Source organism: Ptiloglossa arizonensis, chromosome 1, assembly GCF_051014685.1.
Source record: "Ptiloglossa arizonensis isolate GNS036 chromosome 1, iyPtiAriz1_principal, whole genome shotgun sequence".
NCBI lineage: Eukaryota > Metazoa > Arthropoda > Insecta > Hymenoptera > Colletidae > Ptiloglossa > Ptiloglossa arizonensis.
In genome coordinates this window covers 27073790-27098157 of record NC_135048.1, presented here as the reverse complement: position 1 = coordinate 27098157, position 24368 = coordinate 27073790, and the positions used below count along the sequence as shown (strand labels likewise).

The window sequence follows — 24368 nt, the reverse complement described above, 5'->3', positions numbered from 1 at the left end:
CTGGTGGGGAACCAGTTCCCCGTAGGCGCGTCGGATTTGTCAAACACGTGCACCGTGGACCCAACTGGCCGTACTCCCTCCTCACGATCGATCCAAGTGGACGAAAATCCGCCCGTACGGCGACGTGCCCCGGAATCGCGCCGAGAGAAATATTCACGAGGATCGAGGGCGACCGGAGCCAGCGTCGCGGCGAGACAATTGGAGCAGCACGCGGGATTAAAAAAGCGGAGTGCCAGCAAGGCCAGTCTCTCCCCCTCCCCCTCCCCGCGCGCTCGCGGCGTCCCCTCGTCGCCCCACCCCTCCCCCTCTCCCCCACCGCGGAGCCTGGAACGTCACCGCGGTACGAGACGAGTCCCGGGTGCATATACTCACGTCCTCATGCTCCCGCGTTGGTCCACGGGGAATCCTCGGGATGCTCGGTGCCCCGCGCAATCCGAGCGCGGTGTCCCTCCTCGAGTCACGGGCGTCGTACCTTAGCGACTCTTCCGCAGGGAGGTCCGTTCGAACACGACTTACTTTCTATACGACCCGGGGAACCGCCTACGGGGTACCACGACACTCCGATGGGTGAATCGCGCACGATGTCACGGACGTTCCGTTTCCCCTCTTCCGGTCACGGTCTCGCCGTGCATCGAAATCACCAGGTCCGTAGTACGTGGAGGTGTCGCGCGTTGATCCCGTCGCCCACACGAGGTTACCACCTGTTCCCACCCGTCCAGAAGTTCAACGCTGTTCTCCGTGCAGCGTGGCGTGGACTCGACGAAACGTCTCGTGAAACGATCCTCCGTCGATTGTTCCTCGCTGACTCGATTCGAGCGACGTAGACAGAGAGCGCGCGCGCAAGAGCGAGTACGAGCGAGCGAGCCCGCGTATGGCGACCAGCGACTCTCGACCTTCCCGACGAAACGCACCAACGTTTTCTGGCACGAATGGTACCCGTAACCGTGCCCGGAATGAGGTCTCGCCACCAACCGAGGCGGCCACGCGAGATTTCGAACCTGAATATCGCCACCTGCCTCCTTCGACGTTCCAGGAAGGTCTGAGGTGAGAGGGACGGCCATTTTGAGGGACCGTGCTCGCTCTCAGGTGGCGCTATGGTTGGAGAACAACCGTGGCTTACGTGCGACGATCACCGCGACGCCGGTGTGGGTATATCACTCTTGAGCGCGCGCTCGCCAGACGAGGTACACCGGTCTTTTGTCACCTGCGTGCGCTGGCTTTCGCTTCGGGAACCAATTTAGAGGGAATTTTTTTCTGGGTTGCCGGCTTTTCCATGCGGTAAGTGGATACGAAGGGGGGCGGGGGCCTTCTGCGATTGTTTCGGGGGCCGGTACGTGGTCCCGATTCGGTGACTTTCGGTTCCAGAGGCTGATCGATACCGCGACCGGGAAAAAAGAAAGCGGGGAACGGGTCCCGAGGTCTGTTTACCCGAGATCGATGCCCACCGTTTTAGGATATCTCTCCCCACCTACCCCACTTTTGAATCTTTGCGCGTGTATCCTCCACGTCGCCCCCCTCCCCCGTGATCGTTTCGCGCGATTGGAATTTTATCGTCGATAATACGTATCTGCGATCTTCGATCGTCGGTGTCGGTTTTTTTCGTTTCCTTTTTACCTGTTTACACCCAACTTTCACCGACGAATGTTGCCGAATTTGTCGGGAATTGTTCGCGATCGCTGCAATGCCCCCTCCTTGAGGATTCTTTGTTTATTTTTCGACGCGAAGTCGAGAAACTTCAACGATCGTCGCGAGACTCGTTTTAAACGTTCGAAGTTCGGAATTTAATGTTACCAACGAGTCGAATTCGCGACTTTGCTCGCCTTTGTTCGAAACAATGATCGAAGCAACCTTCAGCGTTGTTTATTCAACGGGTACCCTTCGATAGGATTGAAATTGAATTTAATTACACTATATCTTTCTTTTGTCGATGTGCAAACTTGCGTACAATTTGCCACATTCTGAATCTGATGGACACACAGATGCGAACGTAACACTGCAAGTGTTCTCCTGTGAGAATCGAATGGGTGTCTAACGGAAGTGTGTTACAAATTTTTCGAAATGAATTATGCTGCCACAGTGTTCTTTATAATCAACTGTATGTCTGTGGTTAACACTTTGAACGTCACGGTGGTCACTGGTGACCGGCGAGCTAAAGTTACGATTCTCTAAAGCGCTTACAAGACTCTAATACTTGTTATCTATTAAATAGCATCACTCTCGTTAGTGATACTATAAAATAACAAATACATAGACAAATTATCGAATATTCTACTTTTTACAAAGTATGAAAAACTGGCGTGGTCAACTTGTTAATAAAATACTTTTTTGCTATTGTTAATCATTTCTCAAAGCAATATTTCTACCTTTTACCAAGTATGGAAAACTGGCGTGGTCAAAGTATCAATACAATACTCTTTTGCTATTGTTAATAATTTTTCAAAGCAAAATTTCTACTTTTCACCAAGTATGGAAAACTATCATGGTCAAAGTATCAATACAATACTCTTTTGCTATTGTTAATCATTTTTCAAAGCAAAATTTCTACTTTTCACCAAGTATGGAAAACTATCGTGGTCAAAGTATCAATAGAATATTCTTTTGCTATTGTTAATCATTTTTCAAAGCAAAATTTCTACTTTTCACCAAGTATGGAAAACTATCGTGGTCAAAGTCTCAATATAATACCTTTTTGCTATTGTTAATCATTTTTCAAAGCAACATTCCTACCTTTTATCAAGTATGGAAAACTGGTGTGGTCAACGTGTCAATAGAATACTCTTTTGCTATTGTTAATCATTTTTCAAAGCAAAATTTCTACTTTTCACCAAGTATGGAAAACTATCGTGGTCAAAGTATCAATAGAATATTCTTTTGCTATTGTTAATCATTTTTCAAAGCAAAATTTCTACTTTTCACCAAGTATGGAAAACTATCGTGGTCAAAGTCTCAATATAATACCTTTTTGCTATTGTTAATCATTTTTCAAAGCAACATTCCTACCTTTTATCAAGTATGGAAAACTGGTGTGGTCAACGTGTCAATAGAATACTCTTTTGCTATTGTTAATCATTTTTCAAAGCAAAATTCCTACTTTTCGCCAAGCATGGAAAACTGGCGTGATCAACTTGTTAATAAAATACTTTTTTGCTGTTGTTAATCATTTTTCAAAGCGGAGAAAAATCGTGTATCGCACCAACGAGCGAAATTATTCGTAAATTGTTCTTAACCGTACGTTCACGCCCTTCGTCGAGACGCCCATTCAATCGTCGCGATTTAAATCTCGTCGATTTCGTAATTTTTGAAAGTCATTCGTCGAGACTGAATGAGCCGCGAACGACCTTCCTAAACATTTCCCATGCTGCGCTTCGACGACACGACAGATTTGTTACAACGATCTCGCAAACAGAGAAAGGAGATCGAGATCGAGATCGAGGGATCGAGATCGAGATCGAAAGAGAGAGAGAGAGGGAGAGAGAGGGATCAAGATCGAGATCGAAAGAGAGAGAGAGAGAGAGAGGGAGGGAGAGTTGCATTACCTTTGGAAACGCGTGTAAAAATTCCACTTAACGAACGTTACGCCCATGAGGACGAAGCATTGGCGCTCGATCAACCTGCTTATGGTTGTTTTCACTCGGCATACCGAGATATCGGTCTTCGATATCTCGAATGAGATCATTCGCCCGGGAGAGCGGCGACGGAGCCACCGTAGGTGTACGGATGTTTTTTCGCCAGAATGAAAAGCAGGTTGCGCGCTAACGGCGGGTTCGATAAATTATTTAAATGAATTGTTGTCGAGACCGTACGAGAACCCGACGGTTCTCTCCCCGTGGCTGCATTCCAGACGAACCGCGATCGCAACGGTGTGCCCTTTCGATTTAATTCTGCATCGTGAGGGGGGACGAGGGCGGGTGCAGAGGCAGGGAACGACGAAAAAGAAAATGAAAAAAAGAGAACGATGGAATGGCAAGAAATCAAAGTTTTCGCACGAGCCGGAGCCCACGCGTGCGCGAACGTTTCTGCGCACGTGGGAAGTTGAGTTGTAAGCGATGATGCAATTGTGGATATAATACAGATGCAAATACGTGTATAAGTCCGGTAACGGGTCCGCATATAATTACAACTTCGCTGTATTTAGTTTTACGACTATGTAACTTCCAACCTGAATGGTCGCGCCTTTCGAGCAGCCGACTTTCCTCTTTTCTTGGCCAATAAAGGAATTACGCCGAGTGTAATGAGGGCTGATTTTTACTTTCGTCGCGCGTTCGTTCGCTTTCTACGCGTACAGTGTTTGCGATGGGTATAATATTGTGTACGGATTGTTTCACCGATCTAACGACCGGCGTGAAATTGAAGAGAGGATGGGTGTACCGGGGGATCAAAGATGGCTACCATGTTCCGAGAAAGTTACGAGGAATTATGCGAGTATCTGTCGAGGAATGCTGAAGGAAAATTATTTCTTTTATTGTCCAGAATATCGTCCTTTATTTCGACACAATAATATTGCAGATTGCAGGTTGCAGGTTGCAGGTTGCAGGTTGCAGATTGCAGATTGCAGGTTGCAGGTGTACAAATTATTTCTCTAATCTAACGACTGACGTAAATTAAAGAAAGGATGGGTGTAACAGGGGATCAAAGATGGCTACCATATTCCAAGAAAGTTACGAGAATTCATGCGAGTATTTGTCGAGAAATGTTGATGGAAAATTATTTCTTTTATTGTCCAGAATATCGTCCTTTATTTCGACACAATAATATTGCAGATTACAGGTTGCATATTGCAGATTGGAGGTTGCAGAGTCGACGATGGATATAATGCTGTGTACAGATTGTTTCTCTAATCTAACGACTGACATGAAATTAAAAAGAGGATGGGTATACTGGGGAATCAAATATGGTTACCATATTCCAAGAAAGTTACGAGAATTCATGCGAGTATCTGTCGAGGAATGTTAATGGAAAATTATTTTTTTTATTGTCCAGAATATCGTTCTTTATTACGACACAATAATATTGCAGATTGCAGGTTGCAGGTTGCAGATTGCAGATTGCAGGTTGCAGAGTCGACGATGGATATAACACTGTTCGAATTCTTTCTCTAATCTAATTACTGACGTAAAATTAAAAAGAAGATAGGTATACTCTAAGAAGCCAAAAATTTGGGTCAGGTCTGAGACAGGTTAAAATTTGTGATAATTGTACAAAAAGATCATTTCTTGAACATGTCGATTTTTCATCTAAACTATCGATCTGTTGGCCCAGTCACCGTACATTAAGAATCGTTTCTATCTCCTCGCAATAGTAATACAAAGAATTGTTCTGTCGCCCATCCGAAGAACAATTGTACAAATTTCAAACATTCGCTACCAGAAGGACATGAATGACCCATAATCTCAATATTACCACATTACAAGTGTTATCGCGCCCATACGATTTATACCTCCGAACTTGCACAACGTCGAAAAAAATAGAAACGAGTCCCAGAAGTACTTTTTCGTCCTCCTAAATTTCCACAATTCGTCCTTCGTTCCCCGGTTTCCTGATAACCGTCGAATCCCCTCCCAACTCTCTTCATCGATGTAAGAGAAAAAATCGTCCGCGATGCCAGGCGTTCGAACGACGCGACGCGTCGCTGATTTTCACGAGGAGTGCCAGGCTCCCGAGCGCGTCAGCGCGCCGCGTCGCGATATATTTACGCGAACGGGGAGACTTCGGTAAAACGGGTGGCAGCGGTCCAGCAGCCACGGCTACGAAAATAGATTTCGGCTGCGGTAAATGCAACAGCTCCCCTGTAGACGAGCGCCGCCGAACAGTCGGAAGCACAGCCAGTACCGTGACGACCAGTTCCCGAGGAAAACCGGAGAAATCGCCTCCGCGAGGTCCCACATGAATGTGAGTGCCGATCTTCCTTTCACGAAGTGCGTTATCCGGTGCATCGTAACGCCCCCTTCCCCCCTACCGTACGATCTTCGTACCCCTCCCCTCCCCCTACCTACGCTCGGCACGTTACGAGGCACAGTGCGTCTTTTGTTCTCCGCTGACGGGTTTCGTGGTGCATCGGCCTGGAAGTGTTCGAGCGCGCGTCCCGTGATCGTTCTCCTTCCCCCCCACCCGTTCGCTGTCCACACGGTGAACTCTTGTCGGGGAGGGCCCGGTGCCTCTTACGGAGGTATTCACGATTCTCGTGTCTCCGCGAGCGACCAAAGTCACCTCGAGGTACGCCGATTACCCCTTCCCTGTTTTCGAGAGGATTTCACGTCGAAGGAGTGGGGGAACGAATCAGGGGGCGAGAAAAGATGGAAAAATACACGGATATTTCCACCAATTTCACTTTTCGCGCGACTGGGACGAAAGAAGTCCGGTATGAGGCCACCTGGTCCACGTATCCACGGTTGCGGATGTGATACACGGTGTTCCGTGGTTTTGTCCCGGTGCGCGCGGGGGCCTGCAGACCGGAAACTCGAGGGAGATTCGCTCGGGAAGAGCACGCGAACCAACACCTGGACGACGCTATCGAGGCGAAAGCATCTCCGTTCGCCGCGAAATCGCGAAGGGGAAAACGGGTGCACGGTAGACCGCTGTTAGGTAATCGGAGAGGGAGAGGGGGAAGGGGATCCACGACGCGCTCTCGGGGAGTAAACGTGATTCGTGACACGTGTCAGTGGGAACGATTCTCGATCGTCGATTCGCGATCGATCGGCTCGATTCTCGGGAATCGACCAATATCTTTCGTTCGCAAGGTCCACGGTGAATCTAACGGAGAGGACGACGATCCACGCGGATCGAGGATGTTATTACGTAGTTGGAAAAATGTTTTGAGAAGAAACTCTAGCGGCGGTTGCTAGAACATTTGGAGCCGTTCCAAGTTTCGGACTTTTGCAATTTCATCGAGGAATAGTGAGCGCGCGAGCCGATCTCGGCACGGAGTTCTCGTTTAAAATTAACGCATCGGGTATCGTTCCGCGGGATTTTCGCACCTTCGGCGACGATTGTTGTTTTTCTTTCTTTTTTTTCTCTCTCTATCTCTCTTCTTCCTACTCTGGACCACGAGAGTGTTTCTAGACTACGAGCGCGCTCGCGCACACGATCTAAATTTATAATTCTTGGAAATCGGGTGCTTTGTTGCTCCTCGTGGTGGACAGAATAGCAACGTAGAACAAAAGAGTCCGAACCGGTGGGAAGAACAGGAGGGGTAGAACGTTCTAAAGATACGTATGGCTCTAATTCGAGGATCTAATTCACGCCGCGTGGAACTCACGCGGCGGGCACTCGACTGGATTCGCGGAATAGATCTCGTACATCCATCCGACGTCGTTTTCACGTCGATCAGCGATCGTGGATACTCTCGTCGCCGGTCAGATCCGATCCGGGATGCTTCGTTGATCCGCGGACAAATTGAATCGCCCTCGGACACAGCAACGACTCGAGAACCGCGAAGACCCTCGGCGGTTATAGTTTTCGTGCCTTGTGAAAGAATTTCTAATAATATTGAATAACAATTGTGACAATGAAATACTCACGGTTGAACGACAAAAAATTAACTTTCCTCGTGTACACTCGAATTTTCTTTCTCTTTTATCGAATTGACTTTTAAACTCTTATAGAATTTTTCGACATTTTTTTGTTTGACAATATTATGCTTGATCCATTTTAGATTTACAAAGACAATATCAGACAAAATAGTATATTCACGTAATGATGAGAATAAAAATACTATCGGTTGAACGATAAAAAATGGCTTCTTTCGCGTGCACTCGAATTTACTTTCTCTTTTATCGAATTGACTTTTAATCTCTCATAGAATTTTTCGACATTTTTTTTTTGACAATATTATGCTCGATGCATTTTAGAATTACAAAGGCAATTTCTGTCAAAATAGTATATGCACGTAATGATGAGAATAAAAATACTATCGGTTGAACGATAAAAAATGGCTTCTCTCGCGTGCACTCGAATCGACACTTTCTCTTTTATCGAATTTACTTTTAAACTCATAGAATTTTTCGACCTTTTTTTTTCGACGATTACGTTTGATACATTTTAGATTTACAAAGGCAATTTCTGTCAAAATATTACAATTGTGTAATGACGAGAATAAAAATACTCGCGTGCACTCGAATCGACATTTTCTCTTTTATCGAATAGACTTTCAAACTCTTATAGAATTTTTCATTTCCATATTGCAGATTCGCAAAGTCAATCTCTGCCAAAACATTATGCTCGATTCTCGCCAAACTGAGATAATTTAAACACGACACGCAATTCGTCTTTTCTAAATTTTGTAAATTATAATCGTTACACCCGATGAAAAATCACATAAAACATCTTTGCTCCGATAGATTTCTATTTCGTTCCTCGTGTCGATCGAATTCTCCGTACGCTCGAACAACAAATTATTACCAGAGAAATATCATCCCTTGAATCCACAGTTGTTTATCAAGATTTCGCAAATAAAATTCCCAAAATTGTTTCACTCGTTGCGACACGAGTTAAAATTGACAGAAAAACATATTAAAAGTGCAACTGGTGCGCGAAAAACGCGTCGTCTAAAAACATCTACAGGGTGTTCAAACACATAAACCTAACCTCAAATGCAAATTTAGCTCGAACAAGAGAACAAGTTCGTGCAAACGTGTATCCAGTGCGACCTACTTTTCCAATTACAAGTGTCTTTGTCCTGTTCGACTATCTTTACCGAAACTATTCAAAATGGATATCCTCGACTAGAATGCGGGCTTCTAAGCGACTTATCCCGTAACCTCGCCCTCTCGAAAGTACTCTGCACAATTCCATCTCGCTCTCTCTCGAACACTCGGAGTCCCTCGTCAATGATACAACTCTCGAAAGTATCGTAAAAACGATTAAAAGACGCTAACCGATATCGATCATTTTTACACGAATTCTTTACAAATTAACTCGTTCGATTCACCACCGAAGTGACGTTCGTGCGTTCTCGCAACACCGTGTACGAGAATGAAAACTAAATACAACCACGGTACCACGAGGATACGCGTTCAAAGGTTAACGTAATCGCCGATGGAAAGGTTGAATGAATGCGCGAGCATAACCTCGCGCGGTATTTACGGATTCCCCGCATTCGTGTCGCGGCGGGGAAAACATAACGTCGCGTGTCGCTCGATTTTATTTCTAGACACGGAACACGAGTTTTCGTCGCCGAAATAGATAGGATTTTGGCCGCTTCCGGCCGAGGTGTATCGGACGACGACGTCACAGCAGCTTTCACGAGGAGACCGCTCGAAAAATCTCGATTGCGCGTCCAAGAAAATTCCTACCGGCCGCTCGATCCAAGGTGCGATGACATGAATTCACGCACGGCTTTGGCAGCTGCTATGAGGCGTCGACGACGACCACGACGACGACGACGACGCTGCCAGCTTGTCTCGACGCCTCGATTCTAAATTCCGTGTAAAAATGCGGTTACACCCGATAAACAAAAGCTTGGACGCGCGTACGCGAATCCGTCGGCCGCGACGTCGTCGAAGACAACTCGAAGCGGAGGGAAACGAACCGCGATGGAAATAGAAACGTAATCTCGCGTCTTGAAGAGACACGTGCATCACCGGGCGCGTTAATCCTGAATTTCTTCCGTGCGGAAAAGTTCGCCACTGACGAACCACCGAGAAGAAAACACCGACGGATTCTTCCGCGTCTAAAATTAATTTCCCGACCGGTGATTACGAGGTTGAGAGCGTTGCACAGACGTAGCAATAACTCACCGAGACGAGACCAACGATTCTTCCGTATCGAAAATTCATTTTTAACCGGTGATACTCAACGTCGAGAGTGTAAATAACGTTGATACTTGACCGGTGGCCGATTAGGAGAGAAAGTACAGATTGTGGATATATTGTAAAAGTATTTGAAAGTTCCCAGTGATGTTTTACGAGGGTATGATTTATCGATAGATTGAAAAAATAAAAATGACCGAATTGAAAGAAAGAGTAGGAGAAAGTCGTTGAAAATTTGAAACCCGATGAATCGAAAGTTCGTGAAATCCCGATGTCGAAGCTGGTGGTTTCGCGAATACGAAGGAATACGAAAACGTTGCGACGAGCACGTACGTCCAACCTATAAGTTTTTAGGGCGATAGAGCTATAAATTTCGTCCAATTTAACCGAGGTGGTGAACGATCTATGCTCACCGCCGTGGATATTTTACTTCGCGATTTAAGATCGAGACGAGTCGCGTGTTATCGGAACGGATCCACCGATGCAACACGTTCCTTTCGCAAACAGGCGGGAACGTGAAAAAGTGTACACATTACTTAAGCTTCACTTATCTTACGCTAACTGGAAAAATACGTATCTAGATGAGTCACGCTCGTGTTCTCGAAACGATTTTACCGGTACGGTGATCGTTGTCTTTGAAGCTTGGTCAAGCGAAGCAAAAAATTGTTTAAATTGTTCTCGTCGTTGTTGAACCCTTTCTAGATACCACTTTTCTTTTCCAGAACCCGGGAGCTGAAAAATGGCGCCCGATGGCCATCTCGAATCCATCGACCCGGTTGCGCATGGCAAGATCCATGCCCCACTGGGTGCTGGTACGTATACAGGACGTGATTCTCGTATTCTTTCATTTTAATCGAAGGTCGAAATAATTGTGAAACCTTCTCCGATGGTACCGTGTTCAAATGGAACTTTTTTAAACGAAACATCCTCGCGATACATGTCTCGATGAGATCACGTTACTAAAAGTCCTCGAAGATGAGGAAATAGCAAAGATTTGGACCATGATTTTCATTTTGAGAATTTAACATAATTATGTACAGATACACGTAGTTCTAATAGCGACGAAACGTCATCGAAATTATTTTAATCGAATGATTCACGTTTTATTTACCGACAGACCATATACGTAATAACCTCAAATTTAGAGACACAATTTTAATTCGAATAGAATTTATAACAAAAAAAAACTCTTGCTATTCTTCGCTATAAAAATTCTAAAATGTCCCTTGCGAAGAAGAACTGTATTTAAAATAGTTCCTTAGGTGAAAATTATTGCCATCGATTTAACTCAATTTGGAAGTGGTCGACTGGGGCATATATAAGGTGGTTCATAATTCATAGGTGCAAATGAGGTCAGTTCGCTACCGTGGTCGATTTTGTACACCGTGCAATGTCAGAGCTTGAGTACTATCGATACTTGTCTATTAACGCGTTCTTAATGTTCGTGGAGGACACTTAAAACGTCCGCGGTGAAATCCATAACGTCACTCATTGGATGCACGTGTACTCGACCGATCTTCGAATGCATTTTCCGCGAAAACGATGCCCCCGACGCAATTTCGTTATTCTCGGTTTCCGTCTCAACGTCGAGCCATAAAGTCTCACTGGCCTCGTTTGTACCGTGAATTACGTACCACTCTGTATATTTTAACGTCTTCGAGCTCGATCGTGTGTCCTCTTCGCGATATCCCCGCGTTGTGGATCAACAACAATATCTGACAACCAATTGTTTGCGCAAGATGCTTCCACTTCGAACGACCGAACTCGAAGTTCGAATTCAGGGCCTCGAGAATGGAGAAATTTTCCTAAGGAAGTCACCTAAAAAATCGTTTCGTTCGAGTAACGTTGACTTCCAAAGTTACGAGGCTATAGAAAGTAGTACGATAGAAATGATCTAGATCCTCGAGAAGAACAATTTTCAAAACGAGATGTTTTTACAGTCTTGTAACTTTAAAAAGTTAATATCTCTCGAACGAAGTTCGCCGGCGTACTTTTGCAGGAAACTGTCTCTTTCTAGGTCCTAGATTCTTATCTCAAGTTTCGGCCATTTCACCTAAAGAACACTGTACCCTCGAGTCGACGAGACACACACAGTAGACTCTCGATTATCCAGTCCCCCTTTAACCGATCAATTTTCTCAAGAAAAAAACAATTGCTCGATAAAAAAAATAATAGACACATTCCGTGATGAACTTTGTCACATTATACAAAATACTTTCTTCTTTCGGTTTTATTTTCCACCGAATTTTCAAGTACGGGATTTCGCGTTACCCTTTGTATCTTTTCTCCATCGTTCATCCGATCAGCCTATAGACACCGATCGTAGACAAGGGATTGCTAAAGAGAGAGTCTACCGGTATTTTGAAAATCGAGTTAGCCTCGTTTGACGACCATGTGCCATCGAAATCGTCTCAATGATCGTTTCCCTCGTCCCGTAAGGCCCAGCAACAGAAGGAGACGGAGCAGCAACGACGACCACCGACCCCACCGAAGATACCACCGCCGTCGCTCTCCGGGGACTGTGGTGACCCGGACTACGAGATCATCGAATTCCCGACCCGACCGCAAACGCAAAAGTCCTCGACGCCGAACGCCGCAAGGGTATGCAAATGCGCCCTGTGCGGCACCGAGAACGTCTTCGCACGCTGCGACACCTGCAACGGCAACTACTGCGAGGCCTGCGACGACATGAACCACAAACACCCGAAGCGTAAGGGCCACGTGCGAAGACGCATACTCACCGATCACGCGACAAGAACACGACCACCGCTGCCGCCCAAGGGGGAGAACGCTTCGAACCCGCCCCCGATACCGCCGCCCCGACGTAACCGCAAGACTCAGGTAGGATGCATTCTGGCCTGAGGCTTTCATCCCTTTCCGTGAATCTTCTTCCAGGACGACGCGTCGACCTTAGGTACCGCTCGTTTCCTCGAGGCTGTCCGGGATCGGATCAGGGGTTCGCTGAAGGACTCGATTACGATCGGCGGACACCAATTTGCGAGGGTCGCGAATCCAATTTTCTGAACGAATCATCATCATCATGATCATCCACCCCTCCCCCCTCTCCCGATCGCATTCATAGTTCTCCGTCCAATTAGCGTTGTTCGTTTCCCCGATTCTCCGAGGGACAGGCGGTACCGATCGGTTCTTTTGTTTGTTTGTTTTTGTTTTTTTTTCTCTCTTTTTTGCGACTACAAATTTTAAACGAAGACGTGTTTCCACTTGGAACAATGTTCGAGGTGTAATTTCATCGAGGCGATAGTTTCGTTTCCTCGCGAGAGAACCCGTGAACGCGTTTGTCGAACTCGGATCTGTTTCGCGAAGTGCGAGACGACCGTAGCAGGTGACATCGTACTGGTACGGGGGCATATGTGCAAGTCGCCTATCGGGGAACGCGGCACGCTAGACGAGTTGTCGTGCACCACGAGTTACTCGAGTGGGAACACGTCTCGATACGCTCCTCGGAGGGTATCTGTAAACCGAGCGAGTCGCAACTCGTGTCTTCGGCGATTACGATTATCGTTCGATCGACGTCGTTATACAAACACGCACATTCGTAGATTGTTAATCGTTGTATATTCGTTGTTGGTTGTACGTGCATCGAGAGCGGCGGTTACCAGTCGTCTTGCAAACAGAGAAATAGAGAGGGAGATCGTCACACCGAGGCAACGAAAAAAAAAAAAAAAAAAACGATTATTGTTAAGCGCGACGGGGGTGTACGCAGGAAGCCTCGGTGCAAGACGCTGCCCCCACCCGCCCGCCCCCCGATACGCACACAGAGATTTTATTGTATATTTGTCGTTGGCACGTTGATTCAATACACCACGTTACCGCAAAACAATGAAAGAATGAAAAAAACCAAAAAAAAAAAATAGAAAAAAAATTACACCACTGCCGTATTCACTGAACCCGTTCTCACTCTCTCAACCCCGGTCCGCGAAGGGTCAACGATGGGGAGTATATCGAACGTGTGGACGAGGGCGCAGGTCACCTGGACGGAAATGGCACCCTTCGATGTTGTGATCACGCGACGGTGAATATGGCAGGACAACCGGTGAACTCGTTGGACTCTTCGTCGTCCACGATCCTTTTCTTCGTTACTGTGTACATGTTAAACTAGCCCCCCGCAGTAACCCATTACCATTTCTCTCGTTGAACATCGTGGTGTGTGTATATACACACATACACGTATATACACCATACATATTGTACTCGAACATTATTTTCAGCTCCGCGACACCGATCGTCGATTTCTTTTCTCTGCTATTTTCCTCTGTAATTTCAAGGGAAAGCTCTTCGTCGTCACCACGAGTTTCATCTTTGAATTGCAAGAGTGTCTCTTCCGCACACCCCCGCCCCCCACCCCATAAGGAGACAGTTACTTCATTCTGGCCACTAACGCTTTGTTTACCATCGATTTAGCCTAGCCGCAAATATTTAATTTTAGCAACGCTTCCTCAGTTCTGCGACAGGCCGCACACGACCACGGGGACGACATCGTTTTGTTTTTTTATTTTTGCTGTTTTCTTTGTTTCTTTCGTTTTCTTTTTCTTTTTTTATTTTCGATCTCATTCACACGCCGCCCACGCAATCGCAGTAGAAAATCCAACCGACACGGCACCCAGACGAACGCGTACCGAGCTCACGGGCTCGGGCTCGAATTGTGTAATAAAGTTCAGGTTTCCGCGCTTAGGCTAAATCGACGCAAAACCAGGGACCCACGAATCTCTCCTTGATCGAGAGAGTCGGCAGCTTGAAGCGTACGCTACCGAACGCGGCCAGACCGTTATCGGCGACCCACGACGCGAAAACGGTGTCGAAATCCACGCAATCGGTGAACACGACCCCCGCCGAGGGACCCGGATCGGGCACCGATAAAATGTCCACCCTTCAGGTAACGTTCCCTCCTCGGAGGTTCATGGGGTGGTCACCGAGTGACCCTTAGTTACTCGCGGCATGGAAATTGAATGTTAATTTTTTTTTTCTCTGCTCCAGAAAGTGTGCAAGATACGATGAAAGGTGGTGTAATTTGGTTCGAGAGCAAGGATCGATATTTTCGTAATTAATCGATCACGTCGCGAGAGCGTGACTCTCTCGGGGTAAACGGACACGTGTGTTTTTTCTTTTTCATTTAACGAGGTGGTCGTCTCACCTTTAATTGTACATGTTATGTACAACGACGTAATCGAATGATTACAAAAATCGACGTAATCGAATGATTACAAAAATGTACTATATTGCTCGATACATCCTGCACCACGTTTTGGATTGTTTTCACCGCGAAACGCGTGATTATTTGTATCGGTATTGTGTCTCGAAGAAGACAGTTTTTGTTCTCGAGAGCGAATTTCGCTCACCGCGGCGAGTAGCTAAGGGTTGAGAGAGACAGGAAACAAAGAACTACGAATCTTCAGGAAAGGTACAGGAAATATCAGGAAGCGATGCGAGCGCAAGACGCGAATAGGAGAAGGCATACTTCCGGTGACGTTTCGAGGGACACGTTGAACCCGAGGCCGCTGAGTATGGGCAGCCCGAGACTGGCGCCACCGGTCCCGCCCCCGCCGCCCCCTAGATCTATGATACAATCGGCGAGCGTCTGTGATTTAACGTCGCCGCATATGTGGAATCCTGGGATGCATCAGGTGAGCGACGTCATCGACTCTCGGAGATCCTACGTGCAACGAAACGATAGATATTGTTAATTTTACATTGAAAAATTATATTGGATTGTTCGGAAAGTCATTTCGTTTTTCTTTTTTTTTTGGTGGAAGTGAAACACGATTTTTTTTAGAGCATACAAAAACATTTTATTAAATTATACATTCTCCATTTTGAAAAACGAAATGACTTTTCGAACAACCCAATAATTTTAATTAATTCGAACGTCCAAGTTCGATAGAACAGCTACCAATCCTGGACGGTGTATCTATATTCTTCATCGTGTAACGATCATCCTGGACGTTGTTTGTATACTCTTTTATAGTACACAACTATGTAAGTGTTGTTAACTTTATGTAAAAAATGTACCATTTTTCCAAACGTCCAAGTTGGGTAGAAAAACGTTCTATCTATCCGGAACGATACTTGGATACTTTTCTATCTTGTACATACTTTGATACGTATTTATTCGAGTACACGTTAATTGTATGTTACTCGATAAACGTACTAACGCGTTTGATATTGTCTCAGGCTCAATCCATGGCTCACCTAGGTCCCGGGGGCATGCCGATGATGTGGTATCCACCGAACGCCCCATGGGACATGACGATGGGCGGTTCCACGATGAGTTTGAATCATCCAGCGTTGTGGGGATATCCCATGGGATATCCTGCGTCCCAGGTGCTCCCGCCGCATTATCCAGGCTCTCATTCGAGAACTCACAGCCCCGCCAGAAGCTTGAAATCCGGTAGAAGATCGAGGGCACCGTCGCCGGCCCCCAGTCTGAAGTCCAGGAAATCGTTGGCCTCCAGATCGCGATCGAGAAGGTCTCAAGGTTCGCCGTCTGACGCGAGCTCCGAAGATTCTGGGGAATCGGACTTTGACGACCGATTGTCACGTAGCTCCAGGGGCACCAGACGTAGCAGCGTGTCCAGGAACGCTAGGCACAGGAACTACCAGGAGGACGATGGCACCAGGAGTCTGTTGACCAGAAATCGTCGCGAGTAAGCTTATGTTAAATTTTACAGCAATTGGGATAACCCCTGAAGATTTCATTCGAATGGAAAATAAGGAATAACTGGTTCGAAATGATCGATCAAAGTGTATTTGAGGGCGTTGGCTGTCGTGTGACCTGTTGATAAATCACATCTTTTCGTAACAGGGATTCGCGACACTGTTTATTAATATATCTACTCTGAAAAGTGATTCGAATCAAAATGAAAACTAGAATTGCCAATAACTTTTCAATTTATACTTTGTCAAAATGTTCCAGCAGTCAACGTGTTGAAACGAAAGTAGGAAATAGCTGTTCGAAGTACCTAGGCAAATTTGATTTGAAATGAAATTAAGAAATCACTGTTCGTAGAATCATTTGGATAACTGTGTACACTTTCAGGCGACTGATGTCGGAAGAAAGAATGACCAGCACCGAGGATCAGTGGTCCGAGAGTCAACCGAGCAAGCGATATCCAACACCGTCCAGGAACTTCGACGAACTCCAGAAGAACACCCTGAACGCCCGTAGACGTTACGAGCAGGACGATCGCAGACCGTCGAAAGTGGATCCCCGGATCGATCGCGTGCAAAATGGCAGCTACCGACGACAACGGAGCACCGACGACGAGTCCTCCGACCGGAAGTCCACCCTGCCAGGTAGATCCAGAATCACCAGTTCCTCCGACGATCACTTCGAGAGAATGGAGGGTTCCCCGCGACGAAGGGACGACGAGCTACCACGAAGAGCATCCTCCGTGAAGAGGGACACGAGATTGGACGATCTCGAGAGACCCACACGTCGAGACTCCAGAAGGTCCTCCGTGGACAGCGACGTCCAAACTTCGAGAAAATCCTCCAGACGAAACCTGGAGACCGAGAGGATCGACAAAGACGAGATCGATGTTGCTCCTCGCGTCATCAGGAATCAACGAAGTCGCGAACCCTCGCGCGATCGGGAAACGATCCTCAAAAGGGAACCCTCGATGAAGAGGGACACCTCGCTGGACGAGACTGAGAAGTCTCCAGCCAGACGAAGTTCCACCAGGTCGTCCATGGACTCCGACAACCAGAGCATCAGGAGAAGAACACCGTCCCGTGAACCCGGACCCGAGAAACCTCGCGAGACCGAGGACAGAGAGACGTCGCGATCCAGTAGCAGAACTGAGTATCGAGAAGCTGAGAATCGAGAAGCTGAGAATCGGGAGATCAGGCGTTCCACGGAGAAGGAGAAACGTGGCGAGACGATCCCTCAGAGGAAGACGGAAAGTCCAACAACGAAACGTCTGGAAGCAACAACTCCGTTGGAAGTTGTGTCTCCAGCTCCGTTGGAGACGAAAGTTGCAAGTGACTCGCCGAAACACGTACCGGGCGGGTCATCTGCTATGCAGATACCGAAGGAGGAATGGGCCTGCGAGCATTGCACCTTCATAAACAACGTGAAGGATCGTGTATGCGTGGTCTGTTGCAAAACGAAGACCAGCGCCCTGCCACCGTGCAACGAGGAAGCGGACGAGGTCCACGGTGGTTTCAGCGAGATACCGAAGAGCGAGTCCGCGACCACATCGAGCAACCCGAGCAACCCCAGCCCCGATCTCGAGAAACGGGCGAGCCTGTTAAAGATATCGAACAGCGAAGAGAGCGGCGACAGCGGACCCGCGAGGAACAAAGGTAGAGCTAGGCGCAAAATCAGCTTTTCCTTCGGCACCAAATCGCATCAGTGATTTGCAGCTGAGGTACCTGTTGCCCCTGTTCCGACGCCGAGCGTCCCTCCCCGTGTCCCCCTGGCCCGCGGAAGCGTGTTTCTCTGTTTCTTGATATTCTTCTTCTTCTACTTTTTCTTCTTCTTCATTTTCTTCTTCTTCTTCTCCTTCTGTTTTCTCTTCTTTCTTTTTTTTTACGAAAAGATGAACAGTCCCCCTCTCGATGTATACCCTTGGATGAATAATAAAGAGACATGCAAATCGTTTCGTACGCAGCTCAGAGGGAACCAAATGCATAGTCGTATTTGAAATGACGTCACTCTTCCTTGTTTCGTTCGTCGTTCGATCATGTCTGGGTGCGTTATTATTCATTCAAGAGGAAGCTAGTTTCAAGCACGGGCGTGCATTTGGCTTGGTCTTTCATTCCGATCCCGATGGAAACGCGAGCTCGAGGCGCCGCGTTGCCCGCAGCGCGTCCCGATCGTTAAAATTCCAACAAATCCGTACCGTGCCGGTTCGTTGTCCTCTCGTTTGGCTAGACACTTCACCATTCGTAAGTATAATTGTACCCTACCGGGAAATGCGAACCGGTGTCAAATTTCGAAAAAAACTCGAAGCAGCCATCACGGCCAAGAGGAATCCGAAAACATTACGTAAACCTCTTCGAACGTTGATCGGGATCCAAAGAATGCTTTTAAAAAATCTATCGACTCGTCCCGATAGACTCTCGGTCCACCGACAAGAGAGATCAAAGCGGACTGAAATTGACCGGCCGTGAACCAACGGAGGAAACACGAGATGAAAATTCGAAATGCGTGGCAATGAACACAAACGTCGACCAATTGATCCGGCAACCAGAAAAACTCGTGCAAGAAGACGACCAATCCGGTGCACGCTATCCTCGATTACGCTCCGACCAAAATACCGAAAGATTCGCGAAATAACTCGACACCTCATGTTTAAAGATACTTTGTGTTTAAAGACACTTCGTGTTTAAAGACACCTCGTGTTTGAAGACACCTCATGTTTGAAGACACCTCATGTTTAAAGACACTTCGTGTTTGAAGACACTACGTGTTTGAAGACACTTCGTGTTTGAAGACACTACGTGTTTGAAGACACTTCGTGTTTAAAGACACATCGTGTTTGAAGACACCTCGTGTTTGAAGACACTACGTGTTTGAAGACACCTCGTGTTTAAAGACACTTCGTGTTTAAGGACACATCGTGTTTAAAGATACTTCGTGTTTGAAGACACTTCGTGTTTGAAGACACTTCGTGTTTGAAGACACTACGTGTTTGAAGACACTTCGTGTTTGAAGACACTTCGTGTTTAAACACACTTGGTGTTTAAACACACTTGGTGTTTAAAGACACTTGGTCAGTTTAGAAAAATACATCCAGGTGTCCCGATATATCTGACAAATAACGCGATTCTGTTTCCCCGGGTTGGTGCGATTAAACTTACGGTGGTGCACGCGAGACAATTACCATTGAGATGTAAACCCAATTGGAGTGAGTGACGCGATGAATTGAATTTACAGATAACGCGACGCTGGAAAATTCGCCGGCAGTCGTCGCGGTGAATTCGCTCGAGAAATCCTCGCCGGTAGCGAAAGACGCGACGCCGTTAATAACGAAAGATACACCGATGACCGTTGAGGGCACACTGGACACCTCGTACAACGTCGTTACCACGAAAACGAACGCGGAGCAGGAGCGTGCGACGTCGATCGAACAAGCCGCGCTCGGGAAAATTACGAAGAGCCATTCGATCTCCACTGGAACCTCCCCGCCGCCTCAGAGTATCTCGACTCAAGTAAGAGTTTTATCTCAAAAGCTGTACGATTCATTGGGTGGGGGGAAAGAGAAGAAAAAAATTATATTTGGAGGTTCGTTATCCGGAAAAAAAAACACACGACTTTCAGACGTACGACTACCTTCCAGCGAGGGGGAGTACTGGATACCAAAGAACAACGTCAGCCTCCAAGGGTCTATTGTACTACGAGGACAGCGACGCGGAGGTAAAACCCAAGATTGAACGTAAGACTCGATTCGATCCGTTTTGTGGAACGGTTTTATTGTTTCGAGTCTAACAGACATTGGACGGGTAAAGAACGGTGTGTGTAATGAGAGTGTTATCGCTTCGATGAGACCAACCTTGGTGATCTTGCGATCGGTAGAGTACGAGTTGTCGAATATTGGATCGGGCCTTTATTTCTGTCTCTGTTAATTGGTAATTTCATCGTTGAAAGCTGTAGAATGACATATCTCGAGCAGAAAAGAAAACCTAATGTAGAATAGAATGTTTAACGTGCACTCGAAGTGATCAAAATTGAGTTCTTCTTGTACAACTTTCTTAAGAATGCGTGAAGGTTGGGGAAAGAGAATTGTTTGTTATTACCTTTAAGAAATGTTTGAGAAACCACATAGAATTTTGTACAAATTAGAAACGAGAAACAAATACTTGCCAATTTTGGGAATCAAATTCGTAAGAATCGCAAGATAGTCAGATTTTGCTCGCTTTTCTCTACGCATTCCTTTACAAGACAATTCTTTCGTATATACAGTAGTGCTTCGCGTGATGTTCAAGCATCAAGACCGTTAATTATTATTAGCTTGTTCGAAAAGTCATTTCGTTTCTTCGGTGAAAACACGATTTTTTAGAGCGTATAAACATTTTATTAAAGTACACATTCTCCATTTTGGAAAACGAAATCACTTTCCGTACAACCCAATAGTTAGAATCTTTGTTCCATATCGATAGAATTCAAAGACGATGACTAGGTACACAATATTACGAAAAGCTACCTAAAATATCCATTGCTCGAGCCAGAGGTACAAGGTTAAATCGTATCGATACTCGAGACACGTGTGCCAAGTTTCTTCCCAAAACCACGAAGGTTGGTCTGGTCGAATAAACGTGGAAAGCGATAATATCACCATTTATACCGCATAGGTCCCCTAGCCTGCTTACCCGTCTAATTTTCTTTACACACCGCTCTCACATCGATGGACTCGCCGAGTTATTCGCCCAACTTGTATTCGAGTCGCGTTATTAGCAAGAGGCGCTTTTCGAAAACTCGACGAAGTACCTAGCGAGTGGTACGCTACGGCGCTAGCCCGAAAGTGCCTCTTGAATTTTTAATGGCGGGTCTCGAATACGGCGACGCGCACGTAACAGAACGGTTTAATGGAAGGAACCATCCGGAGCGTCTGTTCCAGGAGCAAACCAGATTCGCAAACAGCCCCGACCTCTACCCGCGCTCCAACCAGGAGCAGCTACTCCAACAGTTGATCACTGGACCAAGCAGGGATCGCACCCGACGGAACTCCATCGACTCGACCCACCTTTATTATCGTTCCAGGGTAAAACAATGACGCCTGTGTCCCTCACGGGAATCTTTTGGTTTCTCGCACCCTTGTCGCCCCCCAACCCCTACACGTGGCTAATCCTCGTCTCCGCTTAACAATGATTTTTGTTCACGCGTTCCTGGTAGCCTCGGTGTGAACGTAGGCAGGAATAATCCCTGTGCAAGCGCTGGGACATGTCTCGTCACCCAAAAACCCTCACACCCGAATTTGTTTGCGCTCCCGTAGACGATCGTCCACCTGGTTTGATTGTTGTTAACAATGTCCCAATCTTTGGGGATTCCGGTGAGATTTGATTTACAAAACACACAAATACATATACGTACACACGTGTTCAGATTCACGTTGTTCGGTGGTTTCTCGGATAGAAACCCGATTGATTCGTTACTGCTGCTACTGTTGTTGTGGTTGTTGTTGTTGTCGTCGTCGTCGTCGCACACAGAAGACATCTTCGCGACGATCCCGTTGCGTGTCGACTCTTGCGTTTGCTTCACGTGCACGGAACCAAGGTTCGATTGCCGACGAATCGAATCGATTTCGTGTTCCAGGAGCCCAGCCAGCCGAGATACCTCGAGGCGGGCTCGAGTTCCCAAGGAGTCTCGACGCTGACCCGTCAGGGCTTGGAGATCGTCGAACTTCTACGGGAGGCCGAGAGGCACGGTTACTCGACCGACGACGTTCAGGTGGCTTTGTCACAGGGCGCTGGCAACCCGATCGAATGGCTCAAGGCGCAATGGCCCCATTTGGTGGAGACGGTGCAAGTTCTGGCGACTACCCACGGTAAAGAGCTGAAGGAGAACAACGTGGGCCCGTTGAGCGCTACCGAGGCCAAGGAGGCCTTGAGGTCGGCCAAGGGCGACGTTTGGAGCGCCGTGACCCTCGCGGTTCAACGTCGCCAGCTAAAGGTGAGGGTTCCCCCCTCTTTCTCTCTCTTTTTTTTTTTTCTTTTGCATTTTACGTCCCCCTTTTAACCACCCGGCCGATGTTCTCGTTGACGAGGCGTATGAAATAACTTCGGCAGTGCGAGGAAATAATGAAGAAAGGTAACTTCGCGATGGCGGATGTCGTGAAAGCGCTCGAGAATAACGACGGCGCCGAGGACGCGGCTTTATTCGAGCTACAAAAGAACCAGCTCAAGCCGTTTTTGATGAGGATCTGGGGTCCTCCGGTTGGGGTGGAGAACGACGAGGCTGCACCGCGGGAAGGTCAGAAACTTGTTTCGCGTTTGAACAATAGTTATCGAATTCTCCGCGAGAGGGGATCGCGAACGTTGAGGAAACGGACGGGGTGTGTCCCCCTTCTGAGAATCTTTTCTTTCCTCCGCTTCGCGATCTTACCGCTACCTCACCGGGAAAGTTGAGAAAAGAAAGAGAAGACACCGAACGATTGAATACTAATTGTCTTCTGGTGTCACGCTGGGTTGCTTCGAGGAAAGTTACATTAATTGTAGAACCGATGAAGGTTGACTCTTTGAGCACGTGATACTAGAGATGGACGGTTGTTTGGACAGTGCCATGTATTGAGATATTTGGAAAAATGGCTTTCTGCAATCTTTCGACTCAAGGAACTATACGAAACGGAGTTATTGGGTATTTTTTAAGGAAAAATATATAGTCGAGAGTATCCGAAAGTGGATAATTTTAAATTTTAGACTTGCACATCCAAGATTCTATGCACAAGAATGATGGGAAAAATTCGTGCGTGTGTGTATGTCCTATTATAGACATAGTTGTTTGGACACGATGCGCGTAATCGAATCGAAGAGTCGAAGAACAGTGTCATGTACTGAGATATTTGGAAAAATTGCTTTCTGCAATCTTTCAACTCGAGAGACTATACGAAACAGAGTTATTGGGTATTTAAAAAAAAAAAAAACTGTTGTATAATCGAGATTATCTAAAAGTGGCTAATTTTAGACTTGCACCGTTCGTCGAATCATCGATTCGATTGTACAAGTGTCTCAAAATTTGTGTAATCCAAGATTCTATGCACAAGAACGATGAATAAAGTTCGTGGTTGTATGTATGTCCTATGTGACTTCGTTTATGAGATATAAAAAATCTTGAAAATCGAGTGGACTCTCCGTAAGCAAGAAATCATTTTGTTTTCAAAAGATAATTGATGAGGTTCTTGTGACCATTCGACCAACTAATAATCAGACCAATAACAAGATGTCTCTTCTTTGGAAATGCAAGAATCATTTTGAATATTTTCTTTAAAGGTAATTGGATGAAATACACTTCGTTGTATCTCATAAGCAAAGACACGTAGAATATACCTCACACAAACTGTTTCTTTCATTTTTGGATGTGCAATCAACCTCTGAGGTGGGTATCGAATTACGGGACACCCTCTATAGTAATTGATAAAATTATCAAATCGGTCCTTGAAGGCACATTTGGCACTTTCCTGGTCAACTGGTTGCTTTTCATTGAGAAAGTTATGCAAAGCCCAAAATAGACGGTAATTTATAGAGACAGGTCCGATGAGTGGGTTAGAGGAAGTAGAACTTGATGGCCCAATTGCTGCCTAACCCAGATCTAACCTAGACACTCTAATCTCCACCGAGACCGTTTCACGGACCAGCTTGGTGTCAAGTACATTGCACTTGTCCGATTCTTAAAAAAGATTAGTGGACAAACGACGATCGCACCAATGAATTTATTAAACGCGGTAAATTCTTTGAGAAACCCGATGCTCGGGTCTTTTTCGACCCGTTGCGTCTTCGCATTATTTTTTTTAAATTAAAACTGTCGTAATAGATACAACCAGGTGCTTTAGTCGTTTATAAATTCTTTGAGAAATCCTTTCGATCCTGATGCGATGCTCGGGTCTTTTTCGACCCATCGCGTCCTTGCATTATTTTATCTATAATTAAAACTATCATAACAGGTGC

At 46.3% G+C, this 24368-nt stretch overlaps 2 protein-coding genes across 3 annotated transcripts in view; one reads left to right on the top strand and one right to left on the bottom strand.

The window, feature by feature from the left end:
• Positions 1 to 993, bottom strand: part of Hil (peptidase hillarin) — a 45516-nt gene extending 44523 nt beyond the window's left edge. For both annotated transcript variants that reach the window (XM_076315882.1, XM_076315889.1), the window contains exon 1: positions 373 to 993. The gene's annotated coding sequence lies outside the window, so the exon portion shown is untranslated. The remainder of the gene's footprint in view (positions 1 to 372) is intronic.
• Positions 994 to 5763: 4770 nt separating this feature from the next.
• The window catches only part of Lubel (Linear Ubiquitin E3 ligase), a 32684-nt gene continuing 14079 nt past the window's right edge, over positions 5764 to 24368 (top strand). The window contains exons 1-12 of the mRNA XM_076315825.1: positions 5764 to 5889; positions 10469 to 10558; positions 12186 to 12587; positions 14440 to 14640; positions 15161 to 15388; positions 15936 to 16408; positions 16801 to 18068; positions 19645 to 19919; positions 20029 to 20124; positions 21326 to 21469; positions 22021 to 22377; positions 22494 to 22677. Coding sequence (XP_076171940.1) covers positions 5773 to 5889; positions 10469 to 10558; positions 12186 to 12587; positions 14440 to 14640; positions 15161 to 15388; positions 15936 to 16408; positions 16801 to 18068; positions 19645 to 19919; positions 20029 to 20124; positions 21326 to 21469; positions 22021 to 22377; positions 22494 to 22677 — 3835 coding nt within the window. The 5' untranslated portion in view covers positions 5764 to 5772. The remainder of the gene's footprint in view (positions 5890 to 10468; positions 10559 to 12185; positions 12588 to 14439; positions 14641 to 15160; positions 15389 to 15935; positions 16409 to 16800; positions 18069 to 19644; positions 19920 to 20028; positions 20125 to 21325; positions 21470 to 22020; positions 22378 to 22493; positions 22678 to 24368) is intronic.